The 20,998-nt window shown below is 49.4% G+C and overlaps 1 protein-coding gene across 3 annotated transcripts in view; it reads left to right on the top strand.

Moving 5' to 3' along the window:
- rreb1a (ras responsive element binding protein 1a) overlaps positions 1-20,584 on the top strand; it is a 34,276-nt gene extending 13,692 nt beyond the window's left edge. For 2 of the 3 annotated variants that reach the window (XM_029146696.3, XM_029146697.3), the window contains exons 2-20: positions 1,678-1,771; positions 5,844-5,948; positions 6,024-6,273; positions 6,355-6,424; positions 6,632-6,721; positions 6,867-7,030; positions 9,834-9,975; positions 10,062-10,210; positions 11,436-11,625; positions 11,708-11,998; positions 12,076-12,529; positions 12,623-14,324; positions 14,405-14,586; positions 14,664-14,846; positions 14,921-15,082; positions 15,164-15,325; positions 15,429-15,547; positions 15,677-16,340; positions 16,427-20,584. In XM_029146696.3, the coding sequence (XP_029002529.1) occupies positions 5,849-5,948; positions 6,024-6,273; positions 6,355-6,424; positions 6,632-6,721; positions 6,867-7,030; positions 9,834-9,975; positions 10,062-10,210; positions 11,436-11,625; positions 11,708-11,998; positions 12,076-12,529; positions 12,623-14,324; positions 14,405-14,586; positions 14,664-14,846; positions 14,921-15,082; positions 15,164-15,325; positions 15,429-15,547; positions 15,677-16,340; positions 16,427-17,049 (5,697 nt within the window). In that variant the 5' untranslated portion in view covers positions 1,678-1,771; positions 5,844-5,848 and the 3' untranslated portion in view covers positions 17,050-20,584. The remainder of the gene's footprint in view (positions 1-1,677; positions 1,772-5,843; positions 5,949-6,023; positions 6,274-6,354; positions 6,425-6,631; positions 6,722-6,866; positions 7,031-9,833; positions 9,976-10,061; positions 10,211-11,435; positions 11,626-11,707; positions 11,999-12,075; positions 12,530-12,622; positions 14,325-14,404; positions 14,587-14,663; positions 14,847-14,920; positions 15,083-15,163; positions 15,326-15,428; positions 15,548-15,676; positions 16,341-16,426) is intronic. The other variant, XM_029146695.3, reaches the window with a different exon arrangement.
- Positions 20,585-20,998: the final 414 nt, after the last annotated feature.

The following is a 20,998-nucleotide window of genomic DNA, read 5'->3' as shown; positions in this document are numbered from 1 at the left end:
CCTATTGTGGAGGCTCCACATCTCATTCTGACGTTGCCTTCCTCACCTCACCTCCTTTCCTCTCTCACCTCCCCTCCTCCCTCATCTTCTCTCCTTCCTCTCTCTCCCTTCCCCTTTCCTCTTTTACCTCCTTTCCTTCCTCCTCTCCTCTCCTCTCTTCTCCCTCTTTCTTTCCTCACCTCCCCTCCTCCCCCTTTCCTCCCTCACCTCCTCTCCTCTCCTCCGCCTTCTTTTCTTCCCTCACCTCCTCTCCTCTCCTTTCTTCCTCCTCTCCTTCCTCTCCTCTCTCCTCCTCCGGCCTTCTGCACTTGTCCATGCCTGTCAACCAGAAGCAGAGCAGCATTCTTCAGCACACATTCCTCATCCTGCTCAGCGAGTTATTTTTACCGTCCGAGTGTTAGTGGCCTTCTGGCTGCTGCTGATGGCCGGCGTTTACAGTTCGAAGCATCTCCTCCCAATGGCTCCCAGTCTAACCAGTTATTCTAACAGCAACCAGTCGTTAATATTTCATGGCTTGTATGTAGTAAAGTCCAGGTATATTTGAAGGAAACAGCTCATTGACAGTCTTGACCTGCTGCTTTTGACTCATCAGGTCATGATCAGTTCACACTGTCTTGGAGGTTGAGGAGCTGAGACAGAACTTGACTGTGATGTGATCTGCATCACGCTCCAGATGTGTCTCATTCGTCTTTTATTTAAACACATGTTATTCTGATAGAGCAGCAGCATCATGTTATAATGAGACATCAGACTGTGTGAAGTAGCTTCAGCGTTTAGCACAGAAATGGGCCTCAGGTCCCGTTCTCAATGCAACCCTGGCCTTGGTAACGGTGGCAGCTCTGGTTATGGGTTTAAGCCGCGAAGCTACAAACAATGCGGCAGGCGGAGCAATAGCCGGGCTAGCTCGTTAGCTGCTGGCTTAGCGGGGCTTTGTGTGGTGGAGGGAGCGCCTGGTGATAAACCCTGCACCTCCCTGAATCACTTCACACTCCTCCACCTCCAGCCGCCCATCAACCCGACTCGCTAAGCTCTGGATGAGCGGAGCCAATTGAAGTCTGACACAACGACGTGGTGGACGGCTTCCTTCCTCCTTTTGTCTTCTCCTCTCTGTCCATCCTCGTTGCCTCGTAATTAGCCTTACCAACCCTCTAAGCTCTTAATCTGTCTCCTTCCCCCTCTTCCTCCTCATCAATGACTCCTCCCACTGCTCATCCACCGGCCTGTTGCATCCCTTCGTCTGACATCTTTTATTTCTCCATCCCTACCTCACTTCGCCCTGACAAGCAGCGGATTATGTGCTCAGCTCCCCCATCAGGAGCCGCTCTCCATCTTTAGCTCATTTAAGTCCATGTGCACCAGACATCGCCTCGTGTTCATATGAGGGGCAAATGATCAAAGTTGATCTGCAACAAGTCCTTCCCGGGTGTCGTTTCCAGTGTAGTCGAAATCCTCAAACTATAACAACATAAGTTCAGCTGATGTAATGGCATGACTCGTTTCCCACTCTGTGTCTGTGTGCATCACAGCGTTGTTTGTTTGTGTAGCCGGGTCTGAGCGCCTCTGGGCCCAGCTTGTGACGGTCCAGTTTGTACTGTGTTGGCTTCCTGTGTGCACTGTATGAATACCTGCCTCATCCCAAGTGTGTTACTGATTGTGTTTCTGTGCTCTTCCCTGCAGTGTGAGCAGTGGTTGCAGACACACACACAACAAACCCGCCCCCTCCCGCCCGAGACTCGAACGAAAGAACGAGCGTTGATTTACCAAAGGACGGGTAAATATGCTCCTCCTCCCTCCCTTCACCTGTTCATGTGTTCATCCCTTCACCCGCCGGCTGTTCAGCGACGCAAGCACACCACCCTGCTGCTGCTGCTGCACACCTTCATGTCATGTGCTCTCCCATTCGTTCTCTTGCTGTCATTCCTTCTTTCCTCCTTTCCTCCTTTCCTCCTTTCTCCTTCTTTCCTCCTTTCCTCCTTTCCTCCTTTCTCCTTGTTTCCTTCATTTCCTTCCTTTCCTTCCCTTCCTTCCTTGCGTCCTCTCTTCTTTTCCGTTCAGCAGCATGGCCATCATCACCTCCATCTTCCACAAATTGAACACGCACCAGTAAATGCAGCATCACCTGCTTCTTGCGCCGCCTCTGTCATCTGTCGTCTTCATCACTTGTCTCATATTTTACTGATGGTTTTATTTATATGCTGTGACAATACTCAACGTTCACATGTATGTTCTGGTTCTGTTTGCTGTGGTCTTGCTGGGTTCTGGACTCTGCAGTTATTAAGGCCTTTCTTAGTGAGTTCAACTTTATTTGCACAATGCATTCATGTCTGCGACGCAGCTTTTAAATAAATTATAGTAAATTAAACACATTCACCATGTAGGTGAACATACACATGACAAGTAAACAGAACACAAAACAGGATGAAATGCTGTTTCATCTCTAGAACACAAGAATAACTTCGCCTATAAATAAAACATAAACATCCACATTGAATAAAAGTGTGAGGCTGGGATGATGACTGTGTGGAGTAATCTGCCAGCTGATTGGCTGACAGCTAGCGGACATTTTCCACAGAGAGCGTGCTCAGCGGTTGGCTAAGGCGCTCTCCTCCCTCTCTGACTCCCCCCTCTGGTATGTGGTACAGCGAAGCTGACACACCGGCGGCACTATCTCGACACTTTATCACGCGGGTCTAAACTCCACACGCTGCCTCACCGCAAACACACACAGCAGTCAATCTGTAACCAGGCAGAGGGACAAGCTGATGCAACAGAGGGGAGGAGAGGATGAGCAGAGAGTCAGAGCCTGACGTCAGGGTCACGCAGGGCAGAGACTCTGAACAAATGTCTGCTCTGCAGAAGCTCCACATGAGCCAGAACCTTAAAGCCAGCATCTGCCCCTGCAGAGGTTCTGGGCTCCCCCTCGGGCTCCCAGCGTAAAGCCAGGGCTTTGTATCGGTGTGTAGTTTCGCAAGTGTGTGTTAACAAGTTGGGACAAAGTACGGCTGCGAGGGAAACGGAGGAAGGAGTGGAGGATGGGTGACGGCAGCTGAGTGTTAGATGGGAGGGAGGAGGGGGAGGTCAGCCGTCCCTCTGCCAACACATGGGGGAACTCTGTCTCGTGAGTGTGAGCTTCCTGTTGTGGTTGATGAAGGGAGGGAGACTCTGCTGCTTCTGCAGCAGTTGATGAAACACCAGTGTCACTGTCATTTTAAGCAACAGCTTCATGAGCTCAGTCGTTTCTCTAAAGGAACACGGGATGTGGCTTTTTTAGGATTTTTTTGAATGTCAGGATATGATATAACTTTATTCATCCCACGATGGGTAAATTCTTTAGTTTGCAGCAGCCATAGACGACCACCAAAAAACAGACAGAAACAGGACAAAGAGCAAAAAAAAGCAGTATTCACTGTGCAAAGACAACCTGAATACTTGGTGAATCCAAGTGAGGAGTGGAGGAACATTGGCACTGTGAATATGCACAACACTAAGAAAATATGGATGATAAGGTTCCATTTGGCTTCTGTCTTAGATCACATTTAACATTAGTTTATACAAAAAAAGCCTGTTGACAGCAACATCACTAGAACGTAACTTTTATCGTTGCTGTCATGGTCATTGTTGGCCTTAGGGGCATTTTCCTTGCAGTATCAACAGTGTCCACTAGGTTGTGGCTGAGGGGACGCGGCTCAGTGTTCAGGCCCCTGTTGGGAGCCTGGATTTTATGTTTCAGCTGTCACGTCAGGTGAACAGAGGCAGGGATGGGTTTATGAGGATTAGCAGACAGGAAACAGCATCCCTCCTCCTCTGCACAGGTGCCTCACACAGCAGGAGGTAAAGATGTGAAACTGTTGACCTGAGTCTGACTGACATCCAGTTTCATACTTGTCTTAAATTAAGTTGTTCGTTGGTGTTCTGGCAGCTTTCAGACGTTGAATAAGGAACTTTTAGATGTTGCTTCCGTTAGTCTGGACCCGGCTGTAAGATTAAGGATGAGCTTCCAATGCTTTAGCTGAGTAGCTACTTTTCCATCACGTCCATTTACTCTGTGACTCCAATAGATGAAGAATGTCAGGATGTCAGCACTGTGTGTGTGTGTGTGCGTGTGCGAGTGCGCGTGCGGGCATGAGTGATGCCTTGGAACAGATGTAGTAACATCAGCTCTTGCACAGGCCGTGAATAGCGACAGGAATAAATGCTCCTTCACTCACTGATTCTGGACGACGTGGGAGGAATAACAATAAATCTGTATGGGTCAAACATGACAGGGAGGTTCTTAGGATGTCTTTTAACCTCCAGTATGGCTATAGGCTTCAGGATCAAAGGTCACTGAGATGGTCAGTGTCACTTTAGATTGGTGACATGGTAAAAACAGAATCTAAGCGATAACTGCGGGCCAAGACTGGACTGTAGTTTGAGATCTCTGCGACCACGGCTCCTCCCTAAAACACATGGCTGTGCTTGTTGTCCCTGTTTAATCATTTTTCCACTGCATGTGCTCACCAAGAAGGTAAAAGGTCAGAGGTCACAGTGTCTGACGGTAATGATCAAGAACAGCTTTTCCTCTTCTCAGTCTCTGAAGTGTTGCTTGCTGCTTGTTTGTTTATTTTCCCGTATGACTTCCTTGTGACTCCCCCTATGCTTCCTTTCCTCCATCCTTGCTTCCTAATCTCCTTGTCATCCCCTGCTCTCCATCCATCCCTCCTCCCTCCCTCCTCCTGGTCTCTTCTCTTGCAGCCATCTGTTGCCGTTCGTTTTAGCAGGTTGTAAAAAGTGCTGCCTGTGCACTGCATCAGCCAATCTGTGTGTGTGTGTGTGTGTGTGTGTGTGTGTGTGTGTGTGTGTGTGTGTGTGTGTGTGTGTGTGTGTGTGTGTGTGTGTGTGTGTGTGTGTGTGTGTGTGTGTGTGTGTGTGTGTGTGTGTGTGTGCGCACCTGCCACAGCCATGTTACAGTTTGTCATGTAGGAGCAGTGATACAGCAGAGCTCAGTGAAACATGTTCTCCCTCGGCCAGTTGTCACCACTCAGTCTTTGCTCATCATTTTCCTTTTACTTTCATTTCTTCTTTTTCTATTTCTCAAATTCGGCTGCTGTGGTAAACTGATATTAGACTTCAAAGTCGTGTTCATGAGAAAAAGAGGAGCTGATCTGTCTTCTAATCGGCCCACAGAGACCAACCATTGCCAGATTTCTTAAGGTTCGGGGTCATTGCAAAAGTTCAATAGCTGTAGCTGCTGAAGCAAGAAACGATCCACACTCATCCTTCAGTTCTGATCACATGGACTCTACCTGAAGTCGTCTCCTTGTGCTTTGGTTTCTTCATACATCATGTTGGGTTCAGAACTGAGTCGTGTTTGTCTAGGTTGATGTTTCTTTCAGCTCTTGTTGCTCTGCTGCTCCTCTCTCACTTCCTTCTTTTTAGTTTGTCTTTGAACCAGGAATGTCAAACACCCTCAGTCTCACACACACATTTCTGAACGGCCACTTTGAGCTGGGCTGGAGAAGGAAGTGGCCGGTTCTGGAGAGCGTCTTCCTGTGGGGGCTGCCAAACAGGAAACTGTAATTAGCTCCACTCGACTCTGAGAACAGCCTTTGCTGCGTTGCTCCTGTTGGTCGGTGTCTCTGCTGCTGGAGGCAGGTGTGAGCATAGTGAGCCCTGTTTTCCCCAGGTCCAGTCTGGTCGGGTCCGGGTCAGCTGCTGACACACTTCCCATGTTTCCTCATGTGTCAAAAGAAATGAGACACTGAGGCCTGAAATCATGAGGCGTCAGTTTGTTTGTTCAATTAGCAAGTTTTCGACACATTCGTTCGTCCACATTGAATGTTTATTGTCTATCCACATCTCAGCAGCCATGGAGAACTCCACTGAGGAGCTGCGAGAAGGAGCCGATGCCGAGGTCAGCAAAGAAGAAGCAGAGCTGATGGAGGACAAAACGCACAATAAGCTCAAAGGTACCATCACACATTCATCCCAGCAAAACAGAACCAGAGGTAAACCAATGGGACTCACATGAGTTCATCCTTCAGGAGAGACTAACGGCCTGATGGAGGAGGAGGAGGAGGAAGCAAACGGAGGCGAGACGCTACAGAACGGAGACCGAGGAGGAGGTGATGGAGGAGAAGGAGTCATGGCAGCCGAAGGAGGAGGCGACCTGTCTTCCATCAACGCCATGATGTCAGCGGTGATGTCAGCGGCGGGCACCATCAATGGTGGCAGAACCGGGGACGGAGAGAGCGGCGTTACCTCGGCCAACTCCTCCGCCGGGCCCTCCCCAAGGTAACGGCCACGAGCCGACTCAGGTTAATTGTCTGGGGTGAACACATGTGAACGGCGTCTGTCTGTCTTCTCTGCTTGCAGCCCCTCACCCAGCAAGGCGCTCACGTCGGCCATGAGAGCGCCCCCCAGCCGCAACGCACGGCGCACCCAGGTACATAACCCAACGCCCTTCAGGTCAAAGATGAAGATCCAAGCTTAGCATCAGTTACTCAGATAATTGATCAAGTTCTGTGAAACGTTTTAAATTGTTCAAAGCAGCAGCTGAGAAAGCCTTTCAGATCAGACCTAAAGGATCTGATAAATAGACGAATCCTGCCATGGTCATTACTGCTGTGACAGACTCAACTTGTTTTTTCAGGACACCAAAGACGACAGCTCAGCTCACATCTGTCCACTGTGTGACAAGAGCTGCCAGACACAGCACCAGCTCACCATGCACATACGACAGGTAAAGACCTGATGCTCCACAGCAGACGAGCCACGGTTCAGCGACCCTGACGCCTGCTGCTGGATGCCCCTGCAGCCTTCACTGCTGCTATAGACGACACAAAGGAAATGACACAAGGCTCATTCGTGTGTTTGTTTCTGTGCAGCATAACGCAGACACTGGTGCCACGGATCACTCCTGCAGCATCTGTGGGAAGTGCCTGAGCTCGGCCTCGTCGCTGGACAGGCACATGCTGGTCCACAGCGGGGAGCGGCCCTACAAATGCACCATCTGTGGACAGACCTTCACCACCAACGGCAACATGCACAGGTAGACGCACACCTGCAGCTTAGCCGGGCCGGACAGAGAACCTCTCTCTCACTCACTCACTCCCCCCCTCTCTCTCTCTCCCACACACACACACACACACACACACACACACACACACACACACACACACACACACACACACACACACACACACACACACACTGTGAAGCCTCAGGCAGAGGAAGTTGGTGTGTAATCCAGTCAAGGAAGGCAAACTGGTGTGGTGTGGGGGGGTTACAGGAAGTGGGAGACTTTAAAGCCCCCCCCTCCCAAACACACACACACACACACACACACACACACACACACACACACACACACACACACACACACACACACACACAGCAACGCCCAGTCATTTATCAGTGACGTCCAGCCTCCACCGTCCGTCCCAACGGTCCCTGCAGCCAAACCGTGTGTTAGAAACCTTCATGTTAGTGGATGCTCGTCTCTGCTGGTTGTTGATAAACTCACATACAGAAAACCTTTAGTCCTAAATCATACTCTTTGCAAGGTTTGGCCTTAAACATCATTCAGACCTATAGCTACGTGTGATCTATTTAATTAGCGGTTCTTTCCAAGTATTTGTATGTTGCCCTTTAGGTTATTTATAGATTAGTCTGGCGTCATGTGATGCCTCATATTGCAAAGTGTAAAACAAAACCGTGATTGATAAATGAAGCTAGCACGTCCACAGATGTGCAGCCTGCTGCTGAGTCCGACCTTGTGTCTCTGTGATGGTATGAGGAGATGTGGGCAGGAAGGAATGACCGTAGGCTGAGGGACAGACAGAAGTCTCCAAGATGTCAGGACAGTTTCCTCAATACTGAATTGAATGGAAAATCTTGAAAAAAGACCTTGACCGAATGGGAAAATAACCCATACAGACAGTTCCTATATGTCAGACTGAGCTGTGTGTCGCAGGCTGTTGGTTCAGTGAATCCAGCTCCAGCCTGGTGTGTTTGATCTCCTCCAACCTCAGAGCAACAGTTCCTCCTGAAGCTGCACCATGCCTCCATGTTGGCGTCCAGCCAGGCTTCATCACTAGAGCTTGTGCATGAGCCCAAGTGAAGGCAGGGATCAGAACCGGTCTGGGTCCGTGCTGCTGATCTCACCTCACCACGAGGTAGCACGCAGTTATTGGTTGTTCAGCTCTGCTGAAAGACAACCTGAGGAAACGGCCTCCGGACACTGACATTCTGGATGCAGGTTTCCATCAACACACCCTGGAAACGTTGCGTCATTCTCTCAGAATCCTGCAAGTATTTTAAAAGGTGAAAGAAGGACGAGTAAAGCTCTGCACCTTTTATTCTCTACTCATTTCCAATGCAAACTGTAGCAGGGAACAGAGAAGCAGGAATGTGTGGAGGTCTGCGTCTCCCTGCGAGGCCTGGCTGTACACGCTGCTGTAGGGAAATAAGAGGAGCCCTGTTCACATGGAGAGTGGAAAACAGGAGCAGAGGGAGGAGGGAGCCAGAAAGCAGGAATCCATTTTGCAGCAGAGCATCCTTTGAAATGTGAAACGTGAGACTTTCCTACTCGTCTTCAAACAGCCAAAGAGAAAAAGGGAGGAGGGAGGTGGGGGAGAGCAGCTGAGCAGAAAGGGATGAGAGCAGGCAGAGGCGGGAAGGAAGGAAGGGAAAACAGAAACCCACATGGTCACACGCAAAGGATTCCCAGCCTGGTCTGACACGATCTGAGACTGGAGGCGAATCCAGGATAAAAGCCCCAAAGACTGCGAATGAGGAGCAAACTGGTTCTTCTAGTTCTGGTGTAAAGGTGTCGTCCACGTTCAGCTTGTTGAAAGAGGGAAAATCTGCAGATGACGACGCCTCGTCATCCTGCAAACAGAGCAAAACCCAATGTCAGTAAAAGTATGTTTGAAAAGAGAGAAGTACAGCTAAGATGTATAATAAACGAAAGGAACACATCCGCCGGCTCGGTTACGAGGCTGAGGAGCCTGGTTGTCATAGTGAGGCATCCCCAGCCTATTATGGGCTGGCTGCAGTGTGCTGAGCTATGATTGGCTGAGAGGCTGAGACGTTCGTCCTCCATCCTCTCGTCCTCGGTCTCTGTCTGCTCTGCCCTCTTTGTAGTTGGACTCCTGTGCTCAGACCTGTGGCCCCACGTCGCCCCCTAGGAGGCTCCACGGTACTGCAGCCTTCCAGTGTCAGTGCTCGCTGATGCTTCAGTTGTGTTCAACCTCACACTACTCCAGGTTTTCAGGGAAATGATAGATTGTATGTCTCAGCACCCTGTTGATATGTTGCACTGCTGCACACACACCTGCTCCTGCTCTCTGATTTGTGAATATCACAGCAAGCCTTCCTCTGGTTGGCTGACTAGTTTCCTAAACTCGGCTGATTGGCTTATGAAGTACTTCCCTTTAGCAGGCCTCAGACCTGCCGACTCCATCCCTCTTCAGGATGCCTGCTGCCTTTTGGGTCCTATTAATAGAGTGCCACCACCTCCTCCACTGTCACCTTACCTACTCCCTTGCTCCCATGTTTCCTCATTTTTTTGGTCCGATCTTTGTCTTTTGTCTACTTTTCCTTTCTTTTTCTCTTACCCTGCACTTCCTTTTCTTTTTGCACTTCTCTTATTTTTCTTTTTCACATCTTCTTCTTTTTCTCTCTTGTTTCTGATTCTCCTGCCTTTCATCATCTCTCCCATCTAGTCACCTGTTCCAGATCCTCAAACACAGGACACTGCTTCATGTGAATGCAGCCTGTTCATATTTGTTGTTACTCTTGTGTTTTTAAAGTAAAGTGGAACACAGACTCATCATCTCCCTCTGTTCCAGACATATGAAGATCCATGAGAAGGACCCAGTCAGTGGTCTGCCCTCCGTCAGCCCCCCCTCCCCCACCAAACGCCGCCGTCCGTCCGTTAAAAGGCGGCAGAGCCCTGATGAGGAGAACATAGAGGAGCCACCGTTCAAGAAGGTAGAAAAACAGATCGATCCCAAAGCTGCCTAGAAGTCCACTTGTTAGAGGGAGGAACAGTGTTGACCTGTAGGTCATTTGTGCAGATGGTGAATGATGCTGGGTCTGAGGAGTCGTCGGCCGTGCTTCGAGGAGCAGAGGAGGAGCTGCTGCCCTGTCCCATCTGCTTCAAGACTTGCAGCTCCAGACTGGAGCTGGATGCTCACATGGACATGCACCCAGACACCGCTCTGAGGTGAGGACATCACATTTCCACACAGACGTCTTAGAGGGGATCATCTGCAAAGACACAGCAAACCTGCAGAGTTATTAGGATGCTTTGGTAGCATTAGTACTTTAAACATGCAGAATTAATGACTTCTGTTTCCTCAAAGAAGAAATGCTTGAAGGTTGATCAGGTCTCCCCCTCTTGGGGTAATTAGCAGGCAAAGCGAGGGAGGATGAAAGAGGGAGGGGAGGGAGTAAGTCGTTCATTAAGAGATGAAAGGGTGGATAGAGAAGGGGATGAAAAGAGAGAGATGAAGGGACGAATGGATACCAAGATGCAGGAGGGAAGAGTGACCCTCAGGTGGGAGAGGAGTCAGCCACTTAATAAGTCACTAAGCGGACATGGTTAGTCGGGTAGGTTGCCATGACAGCAACCCTGCATTCTGTCACCATAGTAACGCAACAGTCACAAAGTTTGATGTGTTCAAGCGTTTGTCTTCATATGTGAAAAGAAGAGCAAACATGGGACGAGGAGACATAAAAACAAGATGAGTAAATAAAAGAAGTATAAACATGAAGGAGAGGAACAGAAGGACAGAAAGCAAGGAAACAAGAGGGAAAGGAAGGAAGAAGAGTGCAGCAGGCAGAGCTGAGCTCGTTATGGAGGCTGCAGCTTTAAATCCCCACTAATCAGCCTGTAAGAGGATCGACTGTGGAAGATGGAGAGAGATGGTTTTACTGACGACCAGAGAAACGCCGAAATAGTGTTTGTTGAAAAGTAAAACCTTAGACTCAACCTAAAGCTTTCCCACAGTAATTGTCTCTAGAACAAAGCGACTGATGGAGTTTAACAGGTTCAGGGCCACACATGCCCCTCACCCACACGTAGACAAGAAGTGATGAGTGTGTGACTGTGGCAGACACTAAGCAGCTGTCATCAATGCAAAAATCCCAATTATGTGGAAAAAGATCTAGATGACAAACAGTTGGGCAGAAGAAGCTTTTCTCAAGCCTAGTGAGAAGTGAACCACACATCCTGAGTGAAGTTCAATTTAAGCTCAGGACAAAGTGAATGCGGTGACATGTCACCACCCTGTGGCCTCACTGAGAAACTGGACGTTCATTCCTCAGATCATAGCAATGCCGCTGTCCAAACTGTGGTTTCTTTAGTGGAGAAGGTCCGTAGCAGCAGTAGGAGGAGGATGCTATCAAACCAGTTCTTGATGTTCTGAGGTTCTGTTTTGTGTTTTCAGGTGTGATCTCTGCTGCCTCTCTTTCCGAACCCACCGCGGTTTGCTGCGTCACAATGCCGGCGTTCATAAGCTCCTTCCTCAGGACCCCAGTGGCCGGCCCTTCATCCAGAACAACCCCTCTATCCCCACCGGCTTCAACGACCTGGCCTTCATCGATTTCTCCTGCAAGAAGTTTGCTCACATAGCTCAGGTATCCACCGCTGCTGGGTCTGTGATCAGACCAGTGACCCTGATCAGCTTTGACTGTAACATTTTCCTTCTGTCTTTTTCAGATCTGGTGTGAAACAAACCTCCGTCGTTGCATTAGTAAATTTCATCGGTTCATTTGTGACTGCTGTGACAAAGCATTCCCCCTGCGCTCGGCCCTGGACCTACATAAATCCACCTCCCACACTGACAAACCTGCCACCAACACAGAGGAAATGGTGGAGACAGTCAAAGAGGACGGACCTGCAGAAAACGGGGCTGCCACGGATGATCTCAGTCAGGATACTGAGAAAGACGCCCTGCCCCCGGAGCAGGCCAACTTCCTGCAGGGGCTCGGACTCCAGCACATTTCTCAGGTGAGACTCAGAGAATAAAAACTTAACAAACGTTAAACTTTGCAGCAGTGTAAAACACACAGCTGTCCTCGTTGCAGGTGAAGTCTGGCCCCACTGACGATGAGATCCACCAGGCTCATCTGGACAGCATCAAGGTGATCCAGGTGGAGCCGCCATGCTCCAGCCTTCCCCAGGAGCCCGCGTCCGGCTACCTGTCTGGAGGCCTGGGGCTCTCGTTGGGGCTGGGTGTGGGCAGCCTGGCCGCCTTCGGCATCCCTCTGCTGGAGACCTCCACCTCAGGCCTTTCTCAGAGAGATGCGCTCAGCCTGCTCTCCCTGCAGCCCTTCCAGGCCGGGTTGCTCCTGCAGCCTGACGGAGGCGCTGCTACAGCCAGCGCTGCTTCATCCGCTGCCAAACCCGAGGCGTGTGGAGCTGGGATCATGGAGCTGGCTGATATCCAGCAGATCCTCAGAGTGGCAGCTGCAGCACCCAATCAGATAGGACTGACCCTCCCCAACTTGACCAAGGTTTCTGGATTCTCTGGAGGTCAAGGTGGGTTTCACATCGTCACCTGCTCAGATCTGCATGGAGTCCCAGCCAGTGTGACTCATTCCTAATGCCCAGTTTCTGCCCTTACTCCTTCAGGTCAGGTCCAGGCTCAGAAGGCAATGCCTCCACTGAAGCCCAAACCTCCCATCACCCCTCGCTCCAGTCTGACGGCAACGACTCCCCCCCCCCTCCAGAGCTCACAGCAGGCCTCACTTGGCTGCATCAGCCCCAGCCTGCCTCCCCCCACCCCCACCCTCTTCAAAACTCCTTCCTCATCGTCTTCATCTTCCTCATCGGTGGGGAACGGAGGGCAGATGGATGCAGAGTGCATAGGCGACGCTCACACACCACTGTCCGACTCACCACCAGCAGCAACTACAGCTGTACACGAGGAGGCAGGGATCAGTGGAAGGAAGACCGGAACCAAAGGAGGGAACAACGCTAACGCTGGATCAGCTAAAGGCTCATTTCCGTGCCGCTTCTGCGACCAGGTCTTTGCCTTTTCTGGCCTCCTCCAGGCTCATATGCGCTTCCACCTCGGCATCCTGCCTCACCAGTGCAACATCTGCGACTACATAGCTCCAGACAAAGCCACGTTGATCCGACACCTGCGGACGCATAGTGGCGAGCGACCGTATGTCTGCCGGGTCTGCCATTATCCTTTTACTGTCAAGGCCAACTGTGAGCGCCATCTCAGGAAGAAGCACAACAAGACCTCCAGGAAGGACATTGAGAAAAACATTAAGTACGTCACCTCCACGACTACAGCGAACATCCCAGCCATCACCACCACCCAGGACACGGAGCCAGGGTGCCCCGGAGCAGAGACCACCTGCCGGTACTGTGGTGAAGACCTGAAGACTTACCGGGCTCTGCAGATCCACCTGCGCACACACAACGGCTGCCAGAGGAAGCCGTTCGAGTGCAAGCGCTGCGGTGCTGCCTTCCTGGCCAAACGCAACTGCATCCACCACCTGCTGAAGCACCATCCTGAGGTGCAGGAGCGGGAGATTGAGGATCACATCACCACGCTCCTGCCTAATGCTGCGCCCGTCGCTACAGTCGCCTCTGTCCAAACTACTCTAGTGAGTCAGATGGTTCTGAACGGGCTCAGTCAGTCTCCAGTCCAGACGCTCCAAGCGGTGAAAGTGGAGGAAATGGCAAACTCCATCTACCCTCCTGAACTGGACCAGCCGCTGGACTTCTCCGCTAAAGGCCGCGGAGGTCACAGCCAAGCGGGGTCTCCTGGGGTCAAAATGGAGAGCGTCTCCCCCAGCTTCGACTGCTCTGTCCTGGACCAGCCCATCGACCTGTCGATCCCCAGCAAGCGGCAGCGGAGAGAGTCTGTGAGTGGAGAGAAGAGGGAAATCAAGACGGAGCAGAGCAGCAGCATCGAACTTCAGCATCTTGCTGTGTCCAAGGATGAGAAGACAGCTCAGTCGGCTCTACACCCGCAGCTCGGCTGCTACCAGCTCCCCCCTGGATCCACACCGCCGCCTGCACCCCTCCCCAACCTGAACAGTGCTGCACGAGGCCAGCGCCTCAAACCTCTGCTGCCTAAACCGATATCCTCTGGCTCCTCGTCAGCCTCCACCTCCCTAAAGGAGCTCCCTCCTTTGGCCTCCATTGCTCAGATCATCCACTCGGTGTCCGGTGCCCCAGATCTGCTAAAGAGAGAAGCTGCTTCCCTGGAAGGAAAACAGATGGGTGTCTCTTCCTCTGAGTGTGCTGCAGACGCTCCAGGACCCTCGTCTGGCGTGGAAACGCAAAGTGACGACACATCCGAGGGATCTTCCAGGTTTGGTTTAGTAATTGTGTCAATTTGAAGTCATATGGAATGCCTGCCCACCTCCTGATTTACTCCTTTGGATCCAACAGGAGGCGATCCAGGAAGAAACCTGGTGCTTTGGCAGTGAAGGAGAAGACTACTGTGAGCAGAGGCATTGACTTGGAGTCCAGCGGGGAGTTTGCCAGCGTGGAGAAGATGCTGGCTACGACCGACGCCAACAAGTTCAGCAACTACCTGCAGCCTGGTGCTGCAGACCTGGGTGCAAAGAGAGGTAGGAGGCAGTGCCGTGGACAGGGTGGCTGGTAATAAAAACACACAGACCAAGGCTTAACCATTCCCTCTGAACAGATGTCGACAGAGAAGAGAAAGAAGGAGGAATGAGGGACGAGGTAAAGTCAGTGGCAGCAACACCTCAGTCCAAAGGGAAGAAAAACGCCTACTCCAACTCTGTCCAGAAGATGACCTGCCCCTTCTGCCCCCGCGTCTTCCCCTGGGCCAGCTCACTGCAGAGGCACATGCTGACACACACTGGTAGGACACCGCCTCCACCATCAAAACGTGACCCATGTCATTCCCCTTTATCTGAATGCTTCGTCCTTCTTCAGGTCAGAAACCGTTCCCCTGCCCGAGGTGTGACGCCTTCTTCTCCACTAAGTCCAACTGTGAGCGCCACTTGCTGAGAAAACATGGCGTGACACACAGGACACTGCGGCGCAACGGCACCCTCGTCAAAAAGGAGGGAGAGGAAGGATCACCGGAGAGTGCAGGTGAGTAAAGGAGTTTTTGAGTGTCTTCCATCTGTGTTCTCGTCCTGCTTTGAGAGTCACTGTTCTCTTCTTGTCCCACAGAGAGTCAGTCAGAAACAGAGCAGACAACACCAGAAGCACAAGACTTAAGCAGTGCTACCTCTGCAGACACAGGCCCTGCCCCTTTTGCAGAGAGCCCCACCCCCTCAGAAAAGGAGGCAGAGTCAGCGCATCCAAGCCCCACCCACAGCAGGCCAAGCCAAGGTTCAGCAATAGAAGCAAAACATTTGTGTATCAATGATTTGTGTATATACTTTGATTTTAGCTATTCTATTTATATTATATATTATATTTGTTTGTGCTGCAGGTTGTAGTCCAGCTGCAGAGCAGCAAGAGACTGAAACCAGTGAGGAACCAGAGCCGCCGAGGAGCCCAGACAACAGAGATGCACAGGGGAAACAGTCTCCTCCCAGCAACAGCAGCAAGGTAATGCTAACTAACCCAGGGAACTTAACATACATGACGTTTACATCACAGATGAGAGTGTCAGTGTTAATTAGGATTGAAATGTGAGAAACAGCAGGATGTTAAATCAAACCTTGACCTGACATGCAGGTGGAGAGCACGGATGATGACGACTGCCACAGTAACAAGAGTCTGGACCTGAACTTTGGCAAAAAGCTCATTGACTTCAAGCTCTCTGCATCTTCAGGCTCCACTCAGGAAGAACAGACTTCCTCCTCCACGTCTTCATCATCCACCTCTGCTCCACAAGTAGCCACAGAGAGTCTAGAAGAGAAGGGAACCACACCCGCCTCCTCCCCTGGGGTGAAGCAGCCAGAGTACAAACATGTCTGCCGAGTGTGTAACAAGAGTTTCCGTTATGCCACCACCCTTGCTCGCCATGAGAGGGCGCACCTCTCAGAGGAGACACAGATTCCAGCAGCGGCTGAGGAGAGCCCACTAGTGAAAGAGGAGGTAACTGAGAGCAACCCCAATAAACCTAATGAGGAGGAGCAGGAACAGGAGAAGGAGATGGAAGCAGAGGAGGAGGAACGGGGCGTAAAAGGAGGCGAGAGTGAGGCAGGCGAGAGCGGGGAGTCAGAAGAAGAGAAGGAGAAGGAGGAGAGGAGCGACGAGGAGGCGTCGGAACCAAAGACTTCAGAGGAAGGAGAGGCTACTGGAGGACGAGTGGATAAGAGAAAGAAGATCTGCAACGTCTGCAGCAAACGGTTCTGGTCCCTGCAGGACCTGACCAGACACATGAGATCACACACAGGTAAGAAACGGACCCCTCTTGTCTACAGTTGTGCTTTTATTTTGAAAGCATGTGTTACGTTTTACATTCCTTCTGTGTCTCACCAGGCGAGCGCCCCTACCAGTGTCAGACCTGTGAGAGGACTTTCACCCTGAAGCACAGTCTGGTTCGCCATCAGAGGATCCACCTGAAGCCGCGCGGAGCCGGTGGTTCCTCCAATGCGAATGACGATGTCAGCGAGGACGGAGACTCCTGCACCCCGACCCCAACCTCCACATGCCCACCTTCAGAGAATGAGAGCGAGTGTGGGAGTGGTGTCGCAGGAACCAAGGAGCTGGAGGAGGAGGACCTCAAAGAGGATGTTGAGACCGCAGACGTGGCAGAATCGGCCGAGCTGGAGGAGGAAGCCACTGCGAAACACGTCGACGTGGGTGAAGACTCTGAATCAAAAGCCAGCGTCACTTCTGATAACCCAGACGCTGAGGAACAACCCAAACTGTCAGAGTCTTTGATGCAACACACCTCTGCTGATGCAATTCCCAGTCAACAAGCTACTGAAACTACTAACGACGAGCCCCCCAAAGAGCCTTCGTCCTCCAGCTGTGCACAAGGAGAGCAGGCAGCCGCCCGCACGCAGGGCTTCATCCAGGAACTGTTGGAGGTCCAAGCCAAGCCCCCCCTGGAGCACATCCTCCCCAGTGGAGAGCCTCCTCTGGTTGGAGCAGAATGACAGGAAGCTCCCTTGGAGGTCCAACCCACCATAGTGCCATACAGTACCACAGAAGAAGATGAAACCCTTTGTTGAAGTGCCTTACTACTAGTCCTACTTCTTTGATGTTTTTGCTATATCTTTATCTGCATTATTACGGAGGATGGATCTAATTTTTATAGCTTTTTATTATGACAATGATTTGCATTACTATTTTTTGTGCGGGGGAATCTATATATCGGCAATAAAAATAATAAAATTACAATTTATTGTTCTAGATTCTGTTGGAGAATTGATGATCAACCTTGTGCTGCAGAGACAGACGAGACTGGGATAGACTGTCAGCATTTATCTTCTGTATTTAAATCACAGCAGGGCTTTGGCCGCACAAGAGACTGAACAATCTGATCAAGCTTTGGATTTGAGGGCAAACTAGTCGGTGGGAACTGGATTTTGTTTTTGGTCACAGCCACAGAGCGTTCTGAAGTTCACCAGCCGCTTTTCCTGAACAGTGGTTTAGAGACTTGTGACTGAGCGTAAAGGCGACTGCTGGTGAGCAGAACCGTCATCTCCCACATGTGACTAAAGGAAGCTTTTTGTAACTGGAAATCGCCGACCGCTTGTCGTCCTGTTTCGCTTCCACCTCGGCCGTGTCTTGGATGAATTAAAAGCACACAGAACATTCACAAACAAAAGTCGCGACAGGTGTGAACCGAAGTGTCGCCCTCATCCCTGAAGCTACGCTATGAGCTGGTGTGTGCGTGTTTATAGTTTCTCATTTAGTAATTTTCAGTTGATTCCATGTGTGTACAAAGTTCAAACGACGCTCAAAGCTATTTAGAGTATTTTGAGTTTTTCTGCGTGTGCGATTTTCGGTGATCTTTGGGGATCTTTGTCGATGTTTTGTAACTGAACAAATCAAAAGTGTGTCTGAATTTGTGACTGTGGCCTATCTCTCATATTTGCCCTTTAGTGTCTATTTAGCTGCGCTGTGCTAATGTTTGTCATTACTAACACCTGCACAGGTTCACATACCTCAACCTCTGCTTTTACCACAACCCTTTCAATCAAATGTCTTCCTGGAACGGTGAGCAGAGCTAAGTCTCAGCTGTCGTTAAGTTGGCCAAATGACAGCTAGTCAGGGCTAACCTAGCGTAGCGCCAAGCCTACTAAGATGACCATCGGTAGGACTCACAAAGTAAACAGCACTTACTCCTGAGTATCATCCACCAATGCTTCAAAGGGGCTAATGCTAGCTAGATTAGCTAAAATACACAGTGATTGGGTTTAAGAGACAATTAGCTAGCCCTAGACAAATCCACACCATTGAGCTAAGCTAAGTCAACATTGTTAGTCTCAGCGTTAGATTAACAACTGAACATTTGCCAGCAGGGGGTCACTGACACCAGCAAACATAAATAGCTAACAGCTCCACTAGCTAACAGCAGGGTCCTGCCAGTATTATTCAAGTGTTGAGTCACCCGATGGTCAAACATGCTGTTGATTTAGTCAGAGTTTATTATACATGAGGTAATAATTGGCGTTGATGACAATCAGTAGTAATCGTCAACTGTAGAAAAGAGAAAACCTTGTTACATGTTAAAGTGTATCTGTAGAAGAAAAGGCTGATGGATGGACGTGGGATCCATCAATAGATGTATGGATGGAGAGCGTGTGACTGCAGCACCCGTTTGTGTTCTTCTCACCAACCAAACTGCACAGATCCACAGCGGAGTAGAAAACTTCATTGATGATCCTTATATTTCAGCCAGAGGGACGCGTAGCATGTTTTCCTTTCTGTGTCAAGAGAAACATGGCTCATTCTTCTTGTACATTTTCATCTACTTGTTTTTTGTTTGTTTTTTAAAATCAATCAACCTCATAAGCAAAACAAATGGAACCTCAGCAGCTCATAAGTGAACTGTAAGGCAGCGTCGCTCAGTCGCGTAATCAGATGAACAGCCAGTCGACTGACTGGACGCTGCTGTGAACTGGCACTAAGAACTTCCACAACTACGTCTACTACTAGTACTACTACTACAGTGGAACATCTTTACCAACAAGACAGAGACATGTCTTCACTTTGTCTTAACCATTATCTCCCTTTATTTTATATAACATACATTAGAGGTGTGGGAAAAGGCCATAACACCAGAAGTTAACAAATGAATAATGAGTCACATGGAGAAATTAGCCTTTATTCATGCTGTAATGAAACAAGCTCATCTAGAAACATACCAGCACCAGAGAATGGTCCTAGTCACAGGTCTGATCCCAAACAAATCTACTCCAATGAACTGATGTCAGAACTAAATGTTATGAACTTGTTAGACGACGTATCCGAATAATTGACCGGTTTAGAAACTCGAGGCTTCACACCAGCTGGAAGCTGGACAATCTGCTACCAAGTTCACCTGAAGTCATTTGAACGTTAAGTTTCTTGTGTCTTGTGTGTTCTCTCTCCTTCGTGTGGCCATATGAATACTGGACTTCCATTCAGATGCACATGGACTGTTTTTAAATGTATTTATTTGGAGCCCAGGTGTGTGTGTGTGTGTGTGTGTGCTTGTGTGTGTGTGAGGATGCAAGTTTAGTTTCTACAGTGACTTGAGAAGAAGCCATGTATTAAGAATATCACATTTATGCTGCAGAGCTGTTTTGAGGAACCGATGGTTTGTGTTGTGGACTAACCGACCTTTGCCGTAGGGAGCGGCGGCCGGGTGCGAATCAGACTTAGCAATAAAAGAAATCTCTCTGAATCCAAAAAGCTTTAAGTAGATTTCCTGTTTAAGAGTTGAGCTCAGACTGTCTGGGTCTATTGGTTCTATTGTTTGTTTTTAGTTTGGCTGAGAAATGATCTTTGTTGTGTTATTTTTTTCTGACATATAAATGCATATAAAACTGTGAAAATCTATTGTGTTCAGTTAAAGGGTGAATTTTAGGTTAGTTTTATTTTGCATGGTAATCTAATTTGTTTAATTCTGGATGATTTCTCCTTCTCCAGCTTCTTTGGCGCTATACATGAATAGCATCTCGCTCTCAGGGTCTTTCACAAATCCATTATTCAAAATGCTTATTGTTCTCACTTCCTGAGTTGCAACTTGTTTTTTCCAAGTCCTGATTAATTTTTTTGTTAAATAATGGTTCATAACTGTCAATCACTACACTTAGCACTTGAGTGAACTCACCATCACCTGACAGAAAGAAGATAGTTGGATTTTGGTGTTTTCTAACCAGAATGAGTCAGTTTTTGTCCTGGTCTCTCCTCACTCTGACACATTTTGGTTTGTCTCATGTTGAATTTTTGGTTTAGTCAGAGGACAAAGGGAACACACACACACATACACACACACACACACACACACACATACACACACACAGCATTAACACACAATCGTCTGGAGACTGGTTTTCTGAGCCTGTTTCCATCCTATCTTTTCTCATTTCTTTTTTCTGGGTTGACAGTGTTCACAAAGTCAAGAGATGTAAACCTGTTCTGTATTCACCCCAATAAGAAAAGCAATAAAGGTTATATCAAGGAAAGGTGTGAATCAAACATGGTGATTGCTTCTTTGTCATTTACAGTTTTTCTTGAACACACTGGCATAACTGGCAACTCTGCCCAACTATAAACCTTGTCACAATAACACGAAAAAACAGAATGTATACATTGACACATTTTAATTACTTCATGTACTAGTGAAGCGGCTCCACAGTGTCTGAGTAACTTTACTGTACAGCAGCCTCACTCTGAGGTCAACGTCTGGTTCTCCTCCCTGAAGGCTCTGGGCGTTGTCCAGCCTCCCCCACAGTCACTGTGGACAAGGACGTGGTCAACTACAGGACAACTACAGTGGCTACAACTTCATCCCAGACTGCTTGCCTGTGTGCCCTTCCTCGTTCTTCTCCTCATCCTCTTCCTCTTACACTTATTCATTCATTTCTCAGTGAATCTATTGTTCCATAACGA

Source organism: Betta splendens, chromosome 4 (genome assembly GCF_900634795.4).
Source record: "Betta splendens chromosome 4, fBetSpl5.4, whole genome shotgun sequence".
Lineage (NCBI taxonomy): Eukaryota > Metazoa > Chordata > Actinopteri > Anabantiformes > Osphronemidae > Betta > Betta splendens.
The sequence above is the reverse complement of the archived record's forward strand: the minus strand, read 5'-3'. Positions and strand labels throughout refer to the sequence as shown.